The sequence below is a fragment of the Corvus moneduloides genome, chromosome 32 (assembly GCF_009650955.1).
Source record: "Corvus moneduloides isolate bCorMon1 chromosome 32, bCorMon1.pri, whole genome shotgun sequence".
Taxonomy (NCBI): domain Eukaryota; kingdom Metazoa; phylum Chordata; class Aves; order Passeriformes; family Corvidae; genus Corvus; species Corvus moneduloides.
Window position 1 is genome coordinate 66,144 of NC_045507.1, and position 16,204 is coordinate 82,347.

A 16,204-nucleotide genomic window follows, 5' to 3' on the forward strand; every position below is an offset into this window, starting at 1 on the left:
ACCGAGCCCAGCGGGGGCCGCAGCAGGGACGGGGTGCCCCGGTAGGGACGGCCCCCCACAGGCAGCGGGGCACGATGGCCAGGCACTCTGCCCATGGCCAAGTCCCCATCCATGTCCCCTCAGGTGCCCACCCATGGCTATGTCCCCCCAAGTCCCCCCCCATGGCCATGTCCCCATCCATGTCCCCCCATGTCCCCATCCACGTCTTAGTTCAACATCTTTATTTTTACCACAATTTCAGGTGTTTCGAACGGATGAACAGAAAACAAAAGAAAATCAAGGCCAAAACAAAAGCATTTCCCTGTCTGTGCCAGCTGAGCATCCACGTGCTTCGGTGGGTGGGAAGAACCCTTTTTGGAAGGGTTTCCATGCCATTCTCTCCAAAATTGTGGGTTTTGCCCCAGTCAATCCCCATATGGCTGTGGAAGATGCCCGTGGGCCAGAGAGAATGAAAACGATGGATTTAGGTTGGATCACCAGCACCACGGATCTCTGGGGCTCTGCCCAACGGGGGTCACTGGGGATCATCCAACACGGACCCTCCCGCAGGGGATGGGGTTGGAGCAGTGCACGAAGCTCTTCCTGCACTCGGGGCACTCGCAGGGCTGCCCTCAGCGGTGCCTCCGTTGGTGTCGGCTCAAGTGAGAGCTCCTGGAGAAGCTCTTCCCACACTCCCCACACTCATAGGGCCTCTCCCCGGTGTGGATCCTCTGGTGCTGGATCAGGTCGGATCTCTCCCAGAAGCTCTTCCCACACTCCCCACACTCGTGGGGCTTCTCCCCAGTGTGGATGTGCCGGTGGGTGATGAGGTAGGACTTTTGCTTGAAGCCCTTCCCGCAGTCGGGACAGTGGAAGGGCCTCTAATCCTTGTGAATGCGCTGGTGTCTGAGGAGATGGGAGCTGGTCTGAAACCTCTTCCCACACTGGGGACACTTGTAGGGCCTCTCCCTGGTGTGGATGCGCCGGTGGGTGACAAGGGTGGATCTGTGCTTGAAGCCCTTCTTGCAGTCGGGGCAGCGGAAGGGCCTCTCCTCCGTGTGAATGCGCTGGTGCAGGAGGAGATAGGTGCTGGTCTGAAACCTCTTCCCACACTCGGAACACTCATAGGGCCTCTCCCCGCTGTGCATCCGCTGGTGCTCGAGGAGACTGGAGCTCCTTGGAAACCTCTTCCCACACTCAGGACACTCGTAGGGCCTCTCCCCGCTGTGAATCCTCTGGTGGCCGATCAGGCTGGAGCTCTGGCTGAAGCTCTTCCCACACTCCCCACACTTGTAAGGCCTCTCCCCTGTGTGGATCCTCTGGTGGACAATCAGGCTGGAGCCCTGGATGAAGCTCTTCCCACACTCGGGACACTCATAGGGCCTCTCCCCTGTGTGGAGGCGCTGGTGGGTGACGAGGGTGGAGTTGCGTTTGAAGCCCCTCCCGCAGTCGGGGCAGCGGAAGGGCCTCTCCTCTCTGTGAATCCGCTGGTGCACGAGGAGACTGGAGCTGCACTGAAACCTCTTCCCACACTCGGGACACTCATAGGGCCGTTCCCCAGTGTGCGTCCGCTGGTGGAAGCGGAGATGGGAGCTGGTGTGAAACCTCTTCCTGCACTTCTCACACTCATAGGGCTTCTCCCCGGTGTGGATCCTCTGGTGCTGGATCAGGCGGGATCTCTCCCTGAAGCACTTCCCACACTCGGGACACTCGTGGGGCCTCTTCCCGGTATGGATGTACTGGTGGACAACAAGGGTAGACTTCTGCTTGAAGCCCTTCCCGCAGTCGGGACACTCATAGGGCCTCTCCTCCGTGTGACTCCGCTGATGCACGACGAGAGTGGAGCGGCTTGGAAACCTCTTCCCACACTCGGGACACTCATAGGGCCTCTCCCCGGTGTGCGTCCGCTGGTGCACGACGAGATCGGATTTGGTGTGATACCTCTTCCCACACTCCCCACACTCGTAGGGCCTCTCCCCCGTGTGGCTCCTCTGGTGCCGGCTCAGGTTGGAGCAGATGTTAAATCTCTTCCCACATTCCCCACACTCATAGGGCTTCTCCCCGGTGTGGATTCTCTGGTGGACAGTCAGGTCGGAGCTACGCCTGAAGCTCTTCCCACACTCCCCACACTCGTAAGGACGTTCTCCTGTGTGGATCCTCTGGTGGTCAATCAGGTAAGAGCCGTCTCTGAAGTTCTTCCCACACTCCACACACTCGTAGGGCCGGTCCCCCGTGTGGATTCTCCAGTGGCGGATCAGACTGGAGCTTTGGCTGAAGCTTTTCTCACATTTTGAGCACTTGTGGGGCTTCTCCCCAGCGTGGGGCTGCTCATGGACCCCCAGCTCCGAGCTCTGTCCAGATCTCCGGCCGCCTTCCCGGCCCAGCGAGGGTCCTTCCTCCTTGGAGCTCCTTGGGCTGCGTTTGCAGCCCCTTCTCGTGCGGGATCTCCGGGGCTTTTCCTCCCCGTTGCATTCCTGTGCCGTGGAGCCGCTCAAAACGGCCTCTCCCACCAGCTTCTGCCGTGGGCATTTGTCCTCCCTGGGCTCCGTGCTCAGCTCCTTGTCTGGGGGAGGAAGGACAAGCAGAGGATGGCATTTGCCTCCGTGCCACAGGGAAGGGCAAGGAGATCCCCCCAGTCCGTCCCCGGCACAACGGCGTCGGCAGCGGGGCTGTCCTGCAGCCGGGGGCGATGCTGGGCTGGGAGATGGAGCAGGACAGAGGGGAAAGGGCCACTGACTTCCTCCTCACCTGCCTGCGGCTCCCGGGGCATCCTCCTCTTCCTCGCGGCCTTCTCCTCCTCCATCCAGCCGCGCCTTGGCGATGGCAAATCCTGCTCGGGGGGAAAACGACGCCTGAGCGCCTTGGGTTTGGTGCTGCCGCTGCCCAAGCCCAGCTCGAGAAGTCCCCGCCCCGTTCAGCCTCGGGGGACCCGGAGCCCGCTCATCTCCAGCCTCCCCCACCCCTCCAGGCTGCCGGGGGTCCCCCGGCTCCGGGATCGCCCCTTCGGCTCTCCCCACTCCGGGGCTCCCGCCTTCCACCCCCCGCCTCTCCCGGAAATCCCCAAAACCGATATCGCCCCCTCCCCTCCGGGACCGGGCAATCGCCACTTGGGACACCCCAAGACTCCCCCAAGGGGCATTTCCGGCTCAGCTTTGGGGTCCTGCAAGCTCCAAACATCGCCTGCCCAAAAAAAAAAAAACCCTCCCGGAGAGCCCCGATGGATTTGGGGCGAGCTCCTCCTCCCCGCTCACCTCGGGATGCGGGGGGGGCGATGCTGCCGGAGCCGGAGGAGCTGCGGCCTCAGCGGCCGGGCGGGGGAACCGCGCGCTTCTGCTGCTGCTCCTCCTCTTCCTCCTCCTCCTTTTCCTGTTCCTCTTCTTCCTTTTCCTCCGCTCCTCCTCCTCCGTCCTCTTCCTCCCGCGGCTCCTCCGCTCCCGCCCCGGCCCGGGCAGGTTCCGACACCCCAAAGCAGCCGCGCGGTGCCCGGAGGGGTTCCCAAAGCGGCCCCGCCCCGCGCGGCACTGGGCGCGATACTGGGAGCACTGCGAGCGATACTGGGAGCACCGGGAAGGAACTGGGAGCACGATCCCTCCCAGTACGGCTCTTACTGGGAGCACTGGGAGCGATACTGGGAGCACCGGGAAGGAACTGGGAGCACGATCCCTCCCAGCACGGCTCCTACTGGGAGCACTGGGAGGGAACTGGGAGGAATCGGGGACCCGAGGCGGCTGCAGCCGGCGCTGCGCGTGGCCACGGCGGGGGCGGGGTTATGCAAATAACCGGGCGAACGCGGCACGGTGATTGGTTGGCGCCGGTGGGCGGGGTTATGCAAATAACAAGGCGGTATTAGTGGTTATTGTGGGGTGTGGGCGGGGTTATGCAAATAACAAGGCGGTACCTGTGCTTGTTGTGGGGTGTGGGCGGGGTTATGCAAATAACAGCGCTTTTCGCGCTGTTCCCGGAGGAGCCTTCCTGAGCCTCCTCCTGGATGCGCCGGGGACTTGGGGACCCCCCAATCCGGATCCTCCCCTCCCCCAGAGCTTGGTGACCCACCGCGACCCCTATGGAGCTTTGGTAACCCTCTCGAGGATTTGGGGTCACACCCAGTGAATTTGGCACCCACCTGAAAGTTTGGGAATCCACCTGGGAGTTTGGGGACCTCCCTGAAGTTTTGGGAACCGCCCGCCCCCAAATAGCCCTCAGGATCCTCGAAATCCCCCCAAGACTCCCCCAATTTCCCCTTGCCAGGGGTCTCTGGGGACCCTAAACCTTCCCCTCCCCACTCCAGGGTCTCTGGTGGCCTCAGATTTCCCTCCCTGGGGATGATTTTCGGGGGGATGTGGGCGTGGGGACCCCCCTACAGCGCTCGGTACCTGCTGGGACCGGGGGGAGCAGGGCCAGGGGCGCGGCGGGGATCGGGGGGTGGTCCTGGGGGGACCCGGGGTGAACTTGGTGCTCGGTACCGGAGCGCAAAGCCCGGTCCGGGGGTCCCCGGTGAGTCTAGGGTCCGGTGTTGGTGCTTAGAGTGAGCCCGAGGGGTCTCTGGTAGGTCCGGACGGTCTTGGGGGGGTCCCTGATGCTCGGTACCGGAGCTCGGAGCCGTTTCTGGGGGTCCCTGGTAGGTTCCCGGTGTCCGGTCCCGGAGCCCGGAGCTCGGTCCGGGGAGTTCCGCTGTCCGGTCCCGGAGCTCGGAGTGCGGAGTTTTTCCTGGGTGTGCCCTGTGGCCGGTCTGGGCAGTGGCCGGGGGTTGTCCGGTGCCCGATCTCGGAGCTCGCTCTGGCTGCTCGAAGAGGGGAAGATTTGGGGTCCCCAAAGTCCCCTGGAAAGGGAAGGGCGTGGATTTAGGGTCCCCAGGTGAGGGAGGGCATCCCCCTGAGCTCCCCCCACGCTTTGTGCTGTCCTCAAGAATGTCCCGAAATCTCCCCCACCCTCGAGGACAGCTCAGGGAGGGTCCCTTCTCTTTCCCCGCTTTTTTCCTCGCTTTTTTCTCCGCTCTTTTCCCCGCTTTTCCCCCCCTTTCCCCCACCTTTTTGTCCCTGATTCCCTTCCCCTCCCCCGCCTTTTCCCTCCCGTTTTGTCCCCGTCTTTTTGCCCCTCTTCTCCCCTCTTCCCCCCTTCTTCCCCCCCCTTTTCCCCCTTTCCCCCTTTTTCTCTCCTCCCGGGGGCGGCTGACTCCGATCCCGATCCTAATCCCGGTCCCGCGGTGCCACGTTGTTGCGGGTTCGGTTTGTAACCGGGCGGAAACACCAATTTAGTGTAGTGGTTTGGTCCGAAATACTCATTACTGTTTATCTGCTGTGAGATAAGAATTAGGAGAAATGCAAAGCAGGCACCAAACTTGAAAGAATATAAAGAAGTTTATAAACAGATCTAAAAGAAGGGAAAAAAAAAATTATACCACCTTCAGAACTCTCCTCCTCCCCCCACCTTCCTCCCTTCTCCCACTGACAATGTGAAAAGACAACCCTTAAGATGTTCAGTCTGTTTACCACTTCCATAATAACCTTGTTCAGTCCATTTAGAAAGAGAAGTCTCTTCTTGCTCATGCTATGAAAACATTATCACAACGAGACAGCCGCCCACTTCCAAATATTGTTCAGTCCATTTAGGAAGAGGAGTCTCTCTGCCTGCATGTGAGTCCCTTCCCCCGACTTGCAGCTTGTTCAAGGTCACACACAGATAGCAATTGGTTTTCCCACGTTCGAGGGTCCACTCTTGAAGTTTTTTGGCGTACAATTTTAAGGTTGAGCCGTTCAGAAACAGAGGCCCTTCTCCTTCCCTGGGAGCAAAGGGTCTTCCTCATCTTCATTGTTAGGACTATCTCTGGGAGCATCTCTAGGAACTGAGGTTTCTCCTTCCCCATCTGGAGCCAAAGTCCTCATCTGGTCCATCTCTAGGAACTGAGGGTTTCTCCTTTCCCATTTGGAGCAAAAGTCCTCATCTGGTCCATCTTTAGGAACTGAGGGTTTCTCCTTTCCCGTTTGGAGCCAAAGTCCTCATCTGGTCCATCTCTCCCTGTCCAAACTTCTCATGAAATTACAGCTGCGTCAGCATCTGCCTATCTCAGCGCAGGTGCTTTTGCTTACGAGTTGAACACTCCACCTCCCATATCTTCATGAAATTACAACGGGATACTCTGATATATCATAGCTTCACAACAGAATTTCAGCTTTAAGCATCTCTCTCTCTTCCCTCAGGTTTTCAGCTCTTCACAGCAATAAAAAGGGTTAATCTCACCTCAGCCTTGCAGCTTTGCAGCTGGAATGTTGAATTTTTCTTATCGCAGTGGAGAGGGGGGAGAGCCAAGCCGCTCCGGCTGCCCACCACAAGGCAGTGGGGGGGGGTTCCATGGCTGGAACAGGTCCATGGCTTCAGGATGGCCGTGGCCCAGCCCGGCCTGGCCCAAGCAGGGCCTGGCCGGGCCCGCTGGCCCCCACACGGGGCCTGCAGCCGCCTGTCCCAGCGCCGGAAACGAGAGAGAGCTTGGAGGGGGAGTTTGCCCATTCTTCAATGTGGATCACAGAGGTGATCACAACTTTAAGTGGCTTAGAGAATTGTCCATATTCAAACTGGCCAGCTGATAGGTTCTGTCAGTTCCCAGAGGAAACTGTAAGCACCCCTTAGCAAGGACATCCCTTCCGGGACTATGCTTGCTAACCTATGACACACGCGAGCGCTGATCCCGGTAAGAGCCTCTGCCCGGGGGGGTGACAGCCGTGGCCGCCCCCCGGCACGCACTGTCCTTGTCACCGCTGCTCCTCGGGCATCGGCCTGGCCGTGGCCGTGCGGCTCGCGCGGGACCCCCAGCGGCGCTCCCTGGCTGAGGGGGGTGTCCCCAAATGTCCCCAAGGCGGGAGGGGACACCCCGGGATTGTCCCCGACGCGGGAGGGTGAGGAGGGTGTCTCCAAATGTCCCCAAGGCGGGAGGGGAAGGAGTCCCTGATAGGTTTTGGGGTCTCTGACATGTCTTGGGGTCCCTGATGGATTTTGGGGTCGCAGTCCTGGCCACCATGCGGGACTGGTGCTGCCGGGTTTGGGGGGGACCCTGATGGGATTTTTGGGGTCCCTGACGTGCTTTTGGGGTCACAGTCCTGGCTGCACGGAACCTGCTCCGTCAGGTTTGGGAGGGTGTCTGACTGGGTTTTTGGGGGGTTATTTAGTTTATTATATTGGGTCATTATAACCCCCTGGGTTATTGGGGTCCTTGGGGGACTTTTGGGTTTATTGGGGTCCCCGATGGTTTTTGGGGTCACAGCCCTGGCCACCATGCAGGACCCATCCCGGTGCGTTTTTGGGACCCTCTGATGAATTTTTTGGATTTTTGGGGTGGCAGTTCTGGCCACCTGGTGTGGCGGGTTTGGGGGTGCTCCTGGTGGGGTTTTTGAGATCTCTGACAGGATTTTGGGGTCCCCGATGGGATTTTGAGGTTTTTGGGGTCCCTGATGGGATCTTGGGGTGGCAGTCCTGGCCACCATGCGGGACCTGTCGCGGCGGGGGACAATCCCAGGGTGTCCCTTGGGGCCACCCTGCGAATCCTCCGGCTCGACGTCACCAGCGACATCTCCGTGGCCGAGTACCTGGGGAGGGTCCCGGGGAGGGCACATGGACGTCGTGGGTGAGGAGTTTGGGGGGATTTGGGGGGTTTGGAGGCAGTTTGGGGGATTTGGGGGCATTTTGGGGCAGATTTGAGAGGCTTTGGTTGATTTTGGGGTGGTTTTGGGGCGGGTCTGAGGCGGTGTCAGAGACTGAAATATTATAGATTATGACTTAAACATTTTCTTGAAGGACTTTTAAAACTGTGTTACAAAAGCTGCAGAGAAGACTGTCGAACCCTGAATGGGGCCCTGAGTGAGGCCTTACACCGCTCGCTGATGAAGATAAAGTAACAACTCAGGGCTGGGGACATTCACGGAGCACAGGCTTAACACCTCCAAAGTGGAGACTGCAGCCCCAGGGCTATCAGCTGCCGGGCTCGAACAGACCCTCCACCAAAGGGCGGGGGGAGGAGAGGCTTTGGGTGTGTTGGAAACGCCTCTGGTCAGAGGCGCAGTGACCGCCCATCCTCCACTGTGCAGAGGAGCCCGGCCGAGGGGTCCTCACGGAGGGCGGGGGGGGAGCTTATCCACAGCAGAAGGGGTAACATGGCCCGTCACAGGGGCCCCTCAGAGGATCCCCAGACCCTGCCCCAGAGCACCAGAGATGATGCAGCGGACCCTCAGTGCTGCCGGGGACAGCGCCGAGCCGGCCCCTGCAGGGGAGACACGCGGGCGTTCCCACCTGGCCCGAAGTGTATATTAATCCACAGAGTTCTGTACTCTTTGGCGTGCGGTGTGGTGGCGTGGCGTGTGGCGTGTGGTGGTGTGGCCACGGCGGCCACGGGGGACCCTCAGCACCAGCAGGGCAGATGGAGGGGAGCAACGAGATGTCATCGCGACCCTCGCGTGGGTGATGTGCTTCCACCTAACCCCTGTCACCCCTCCCTGTCCCCCACCCCCCCACGCCCACTTCTTCTTCCATTTCTCTCTTTCTTTTCTATTCCCTTCTCTTTGCCTCTCTTACTATTGTGAAAAACGAGGTTCATTCCTTATAAAATTTTAAGAAAAGTTTAATAAAAGGGACAATTCGGAGAAAATAGCAAAAAGGGTATTACGGCCGAGTGCTTTGGCAGAGAGCCAAAGGCACACCTCTACATCCAAAAGATCGTCTATACATCTCTTATTGCATATTCATCACAATCATGCATGATTCATAAATTCTTTGGAGTTTCTGTGTATCACCCCATCAGCCTTATCTCCCTCCTTGGCTCCACTCTGTCTCTGCTCTCTCCATAAATTCTTTTCTCTGGTTTCTGGTTTTCTTCTTCTCTGATAAGACACTCCAGGAATGTGAGGACTTTCTCTGCCTATCTTTTCTAAATTGACTACATAAACAATAGACATTCTATGTCATGTATTACATTACAGAACCTCGGGAAAGTTTTTCTAACATTAAGTAACATGTGAAAAGCCAACATCACAATACATTCACAACACTCGCCGACGGACGCGCAGATCGGCGCGTAATAAACTCCTCACATGGAGACGCCGTTCGTCAGCAATTGAACACGGACTTCGCCGGGTGCCTGCAATGCCGAATTTTATTGTACAAGGCACATCTTTATATACCTTACAAACTAACAGTCCAGCAGCTACAGAAATTCAGTTTCTAAGGTTACATGTTTTACATCTCCAAGGACCACGGATTACAATGTCCTCGCCCAATCTCCCGTTAACTATCCTGCTCCTTGTTTTGCCTCCTGCTCTTTGTCTTGCCTCTGCCAGATGTGGCCCGCCAGTCTCTCCCAAGGCCCCACGCCAGACAGAGCCATTCTCTGTGGCAACACTCTGAACCCCCCACAATAAAATAAGTGGTTGAATAAAATATTTAAGGGACTTGGATTTTCCCTGACTGATGGTTGGCCTCACTTTTGCAAAGTCTAACTGGGATCACAGCAATACTTGTGCTTATGACGTTTGCTTTGAGCTGTGTAAAGAACATGGTTGTGAAAGCAACCGAGGAACTCGTGGGATGTGAGTAAAGGAGCAGAGTGAGGCTTCTGAAGGCTTGAAGGGAAGAGAAGCTTCCCAGCCCTCCAAGGGGGGGGAAATTTGCCAGATGAAAAATCGTTTGCACCTGATGGGTTCATACAATGCTTCTTCTCCAAAAGCCACTGGCCATGGAACTGCACAAGGCTGATTCTGTGGGCAGCAACCAGCCCAGGTGTGCCAACTTCCACCAGTTCACCGGGCAGCCAGGGCTGGCTTTGGGGTCACCGACCACCAGGGACCCCCAAAGAGACCCCCAGGGCAGAAGAACAGATGTGCAAAGGGGTGGGGGAAATCTGCAATGATTTTGGGGAAATGATTATCGTGTGTGTGTTTATGGTGGGACAATCTGGGAATGTGTCTGTGAAGCACAGTCTGCAAACAGGAACATTCCTGAACTCGGCACACACGACTTTGGGAGGGGCTCTCCCCTCGTGCATCCGGCCCAATAAAGAATGCTGCTGCTTCGTGCTGCGCTGGTGCTGAGGAGGTTTTGTTTCACTGAAGTTTTGGGAACACCTCTGTGCCTGTGTCACAGAACCACAGAGCAGCTGTGATGCCAGAAAGGGGCTGTGTGACATCACAGAGTGGGCTGGGACATCACAGGGTATTGGTGTGACATCACAGAGAGGGCTGGGCCATCCCAGAACAGGCTGTGACATTACAGAGGGGGTGGTGACATCACAGGGTGGTTGTATGACATCACAGAGTCTACTGTGACATCATGGAACAGTTTTGTGAAATCACAGAGTGGTGCTGTGACATCACAAAATGGGCTCTGACATCATGGGGTAGAGATCAGACATCATCTCAAAGACTATGACATCACTGAGAAATTGTGACATCACAGAGCAGGCTGTGACATCACAGGGTGCTGGTGTGACATCACAGAGGGGTTCTGTGACATCCCAGAACTGGCTGTGACATTGCAGAGTGGGTTGTGACATCACAGGCTGGCTGTATGACATCATGGAGTCAGCTGGGACATACCAGAACAGCTGTGTGATATCACAGAGAGGACTGTGACATCACAGATGGGTGGTGTGACACCACAGAGTGGCTATGACATCACAGGGTGGTTATGTGACATCACAGAGTGAGCTGTGACATCGCAGATAAGGCTGTGATACCACAGAGCAGAGGTCTGACATCATAAAGCAGACTGTGACATCACTGAGTGGTTGTGACATCACAGAGCAGGCTGTGACATCCCAGGGTGGCTGTGTGACATCCCAGGGGGTTGGATGCCATGGCAACCCTCAGCAGTTCCAGTTCCCTTGGAAACCCCCCCTGGACCCATTGCTGCAGTCAGGCTCCGTGGCCACTTGCCCGCAGAGCTGTGGCTGCCCTCGGCTGCCATGGCAGCCCTCAGGACAGAACGGTGCCGGGGCTGGTGCCAGCTACAATTGCAGTGACACTCGCTGATGCCCTCAGGTGCCACGGCAGCGGCCACAGGGACCCGTTCCTCACTTTGGTGCCACGGACACCAACGCTTGGCCCCGCTGCCATGGGCATTGGCACGGTCACCTGCACTCAGGGCCCGTGGCCGGGCACTGCTGCCATGGACACGGGCACGGAGCCCTGGGCCACAGGCGGCTGCCATGGCCACCAGCCCAAGGTCCCGTGGCCAGGGCCAGGGGCATGGAAAGGAACCCATGGAGCTGTGGTGATGGTGGGTGGCCATGGGGTGCTGCTGTGGGCTGGGCCAGAGGGAATTTCCTTGCCAGGCCTTTCTCTGGGGCTGTGTTTGGCTCTGTGCTGAGCACAGCGTTGCTCACACTGAGATGGTTTTGTTCTTGCTGAGCTTGCACAGAGCCAAGACCTTTCCTGCCCCTCGTCCGGCCACGCTGGGGAGGGGCTGGGGGTGCGGGGGAGCTTGGCAGGGGTCACAGCCAGGACAGGTGACCCCAACTGACCCCAGGCATATCCCAGACCACAGGACATCATGGCCAGTGTAAAAAGTGGGGGGAACAAGAAGGAAGGGGGGACATTTGGAGGGAGGGTTTTTGTCTTCCCAGGTAATACTCAGGCAGGATGGGGCCCTGTTTTGCCAGTGGGCAGGGTCAGCACCAAAGACACAGACACCACCTGAAGGGATTGTGTCATTTAAAGAATGCAAATCTGCAAAGAATTGCAAAAGGATAAGGTAGGCAATGCACATAAAAAATCCTACCAAAGATTGCCTGCAGTGATTAACCAAGATCCAGCCCCAGTGACCCTCAGACTTTACCATCACCCAGAGCCCCCCATCAGCTGGGGGAAGCTGTCCCAGCCAAGGACTGGAGAGCCACTCCCGGACACTGGGAATTCCTGCAGCTGCCTCCAGCCACAGCTGAGGCTCCAACCCCGCTGGGAGAGGGCCCAGCTTTGACAGTGCTGGAGAAACAAACTGACAGCACTTCCAGTGCAGGAACATCTGCTTTCATCCTCCTCTTGGCTTCCTCCTAAGCCTGGCCAGGGCTCAAGGAGGAGCCAAGGGAGCTGACTTTGACCATACAGCCCCAAACAAGGCCAGATGTCGGATTTCATGGCCTTGTCCAGCTTCTAAACACAGAAAGGTCAATACATGTTTCACTAATGAGTGGATACATCTATCACAATGCTAATGGCCATGCATATTTCAGTAATGAGGAGATACAAAGATAACCTTTGGTTGGAAGGTTCATCCGGAGGTCACCTTTGGCTCAGGGCCTGTTGTTCAGGCCTCAGTCAGGCCTCTTGTTCAGGCCTTGGCACTTCAGGGATGTGGTTTAGTGCTGGGCTTGACAGTGCTGGGTTAACAGTTGGACTTGATGAGCTCAGAGGTCTTTCCCAACAGGAAGGATTCTGTAATTCCAGGATTCTGTCTGCTGCATTCAGCCAGGCCCATGGTAGCAGCATTACTTGGCTCTAAAAGTCTCCTCTTGCTCAGCTCTTGTGGCCTAAGGCTTCAGCTCCTTCAGCTCCTGGTGCTGAGCTGCTCATGCTGAATGAGACGACTCAGAGAGAAGAATACAGTTCATCCAATTCCTTCTGGAACACGGAGAGGGGAGGGTGTGGGGGCGGGAGCATCGTTTGCTGTGGCCTCCTGTTTGCTCCAAAATACTCATTACTATTTACCTTCTGTGAGATAAGAATTAGGAGAAAGCAAAGCAGGCACAAAACTTGAAAGAATATAAAGAAGTTTATTAACAAACCTAAAAGAAAGAAAAAAAAATAAAATCATACCACACCTTCAGAACACTTCTCCTCCCCCTGCCTTTCCCCCTTCTCCCACTGTAAAAACACAACCCTTGAGATGTTCAGTCTGTTTACCACTTCCATAATAACCTTGTTCAGTTCACTTAGGAAGAGGAGTCTCTCTTGCTCATGCTGTGGAGACATCTCCACAAGAAATTCTCTCATGGCTCCAGTATCACAGCGAGACAGCCGCCCATGTTGGTTCTCTGCTTGCATGTGAGAGACCCTTCCCCCGACTTGCAGCTTTTCCCACAACTGCTTTCGAGGGTCCACTCTTGAGCTACTGGGGTACCATTTTTTAAGGTTGAACTGTTCAGAAACAAAAGTTCTCTTCACCCATCTCTGGGAGCATTTCATCTCTAAGAACAGAGGCCCTCCCCCTGTCCCTGGGAGCAAAGGGTCCCCATCATCTTCATCTCTAAGACTGTCTCTGGGAGCATCTCTAGGAACTGAGGTCTTCTCCTTCCGATTGGAGCAAGAGTCCTCATCACTTCCATCTCTCCCTGTTCAAACTTCTCATCAAATTACAGCTGCTTCAGCATCTGCTTATTCCAGCACAGGTGCTTTTGCTCACAAGTACAGTTTGAACGCTCCACCCCCCATGCTTTCATGAAATTACAATGGGTACTCTGATATATCATAGTCTGTCACCACCATAGCTTAACAACAGAATTTCAGCTTTAAGCACCTCCTCTTTCTCCTCCCTCAGGGTTTCAGCTCTTCACAGCACTAAAAGGGTAAATCTCACCTGGGCCTTGCAGTTGGAATTTCACTTATAGCTGTTGGTGACCTGATCTTTGCCGGGCAGCGGGGCAGCTTCAGCTGAATCTTCAGCCGCACTGGAGAGGGATGGAGAAACTGGGCCGCGCTGTCTGCACGTAGCAGGACTGTGGGGGCCGCGGGTGGAACAGGGCCACACAGCTCCAGGATGGCTGTGGCCCAGCCTGGCCCGGCCTGAGCAGGACCTGGGCCGGGCCCGCAGGACCTCGTACGGGAGCCGCAGCCACCTGTCCCAGCACTGGAAGTGAGAGCGAGTTTTGCCTGGGGTTTGACTATTCTTAAGTGTAGATCACAGAGGTGGTCAAAATTTTAAGTGGCTTTGACTATTCTTAAGTGTAGATCACAGAGGTGGTCAAAATTTTAAGTGGCTCAAAAAATTGTCCATATTCAAACTAGCCAGCTGATTGGTTCTGTCAGGTCATAGAGGAGCTATAAGCACCTCTTTGCAAGAACATCACTTCCGGGACTATGCTTGCTAACCCATGACATTCTGTAATAAATTGAGTGAGGAGGGGAGAGAAGTGCCCTCAGCCAAGTGTCAGGGACCCTCTAAAGAAGTTAAATTCTTAGGCACTTGGTGGGTCGCAGGCCAAGTTTGATTCCAGATGAAACCATCACAAAATTGGATGCTAAACCTACCCTCACAACAAAAAAAAGAACTGCAGCAAATCAAGGGCACTCTGGGATACTGGAGAAATCATGTCCCTGGGTTTTCTAGAATAGCATCTCTAAATAGTAAAGACCCTTATACACACTAATGAGGAAACATAAAAGTGGGAGTGGCTTGACAACCACAAAGAGGCTTTGCAAACACTAATAGAAGAATTGAAAACATAGCAATCACTTGGGCCAGTTCACCCCAGTCATCCTATAATAGCTGAGTGGGGTTTCACTGAGCACAGAACTGTAGAGAAATGGCCGAGTGAACAGGGACATGTGTACGTGCACAATCCAAGCTAGATTAGTGAACTGTCCTTGACTAGAGAAAAAAGAGAAGAGCAGTGCTGATGTGGCAAGCCGACCGGATGTTGCGAAGGGGGATGCTGACCATAGAAAGAGAAAGACTTATGTTAGTTAGTCGCGTGCATATTAATCTGTAACCAATCGCTTGCTATTAAAGGCCGTGTGAACAGTGGCTGTAAACCAATAGTATGGAGCTTGCTTATGCGTGCTTGGGGAATTAGAGTATAAATATGGGACTGACAATAGAATAAACGGAGTTCCATCATATCTCTATGAGAAGCGTGGTTCACCCCGGCAGATCTCTGGCTATTCAGATCTTACTGTCATTTGTCCCAAAAGGGACCACACAGGCCAAAACGGCCCCTGGGGTTTAGCTCCACAGCACTAAGAAACACTAAAAAGAGGTACACTGATTGGGAAAAAGGATTATTGTCTCTGACCAGAGCCCTCAAACAAGGAGAAAAAACTCAGCAGCAGCAGCAGCAGCAGCCTGTGAAAATCCAAGGACCTTTCAATTTGTTAACCAGTGTTAAGAAAGGCTCGGCTCCCCCTGAGGGCATAGCTCAGAGAGCCACAGCTCCCAAGTGGCATGCGTGCCTTTCAGAGATATCAGACCAAATGGATGTTTCTGAGGGGCCAACAAAGCCTACAGAATTGCAAATAACTCTAACTCCAGACATGTTAGCTCTGCAACAACCATACAAACCTAGCCCTATACTGGCAGCCCCTGCCTTCACCTCAAATTCCAAAGTAAAAGGTGGCTGTTTTACTGACGCCTCAGCCAAATGCTTTAATGGTAAATGGAAATACAGAGCAGTGGCTTTAGATACTGAAACAGGAATGGAAGTGATAGAAGAAGGATTGGGAAGTGCACAGGTAGGAGAATCGAATGCTGTATCACTGGCAGTAAAAGAAAATGTGAGAATGGTATATGTTGATTCATATGCCGTATGGGCGGGTGCCACACAGGGGTTGTGTCAGCTGAATGCCATTGCTAGGCTTCAGTTGTACCCAGGGCACCTAAGGGAAGGAACAAAGGAGCAGGGCACCGCGCTTGTGTGGGCAGTGCACAGGCTGAGAGAGGAGTGTGCCTGCCACTCGCCTGCCTGCTGAATTCACTTCAGCAGTTGCAAAGAGAAAGTTCAACAACAGCTGTTTGTGCTGCTACCCATTGATCCTCCAGCCCTCTGTGGAAACAAATGTGGTTAGGTTTTGCTTCTGAGCTGCAGAGAACACGATGCAGAGTAGAGCGCAGCAGTGAGTTTGGTGTGGCTTACACACGGCAAGTGGAAGGTGCAGTCCAGCACTAACTTTCTCTTCTAGAGCCTTTTTCTATGAGAACAGCTGGTGGACATCATCAGCCGAGCTGTGAGAGTGAACAGTGTGACAGCACATCTATCTGAGAAGGAAGGTTCAGTGCCGCAGTGTGTTGTGCACAATTTCTATGCTGTTAAGAGAAGGGGGTGCTTTTGGAACGTGTTCCTTCCTGACACATCTGTCTGTGTGAGCTGTAGGTGCTTGGACTCAGGGATAGCGAAGGTGTGTGAAAGTGACTGGGCTGCGAGAATCCTGTTGCACAGGGAAGAGGGAAGGTCAGCAAATGTTTCCTGTCCTGGCACATGTCTCAGTCGGAACTGCAGCTGGAGATGCTTCACTTCTGCCAAGGACTGTGCCACCTG

The 16,204-nt window shown here is 55.3% G+C and overlaps 1 protein-coding gene across 1 annotated transcript in view; it reads right to left on the reverse strand.

The window, feature by feature from the left end:
- Positions 1 to 200: 200 nt before the first annotated feature.
- LOC116437014 (zinc finger protein 2 homolog) overlaps positions 201 to 16,204 on the reverse strand; it is a 32,972-nt gene continuing 16,968 nt past the window's right edge. The window contains exons 4-6 of the mRNA XM_032094511.1: positions 1,501 to 2,542; positions 1,027 to 1,164; positions 201 to 858 (exon numbers count right to left, since the gene is read on the reverse strand). Coding sequence (XP_031950402.1) covers positions 612 to 858; positions 1,027 to 1,164; positions 1,501 to 2,542 — 1,427 coding nt within the window. The 3' untranslated portion in view covers positions 201 to 611. The remainder of the gene's footprint in view (positions 859 to 1,026; positions 1,165 to 1,500; positions 2,543 to 16,204) is intronic.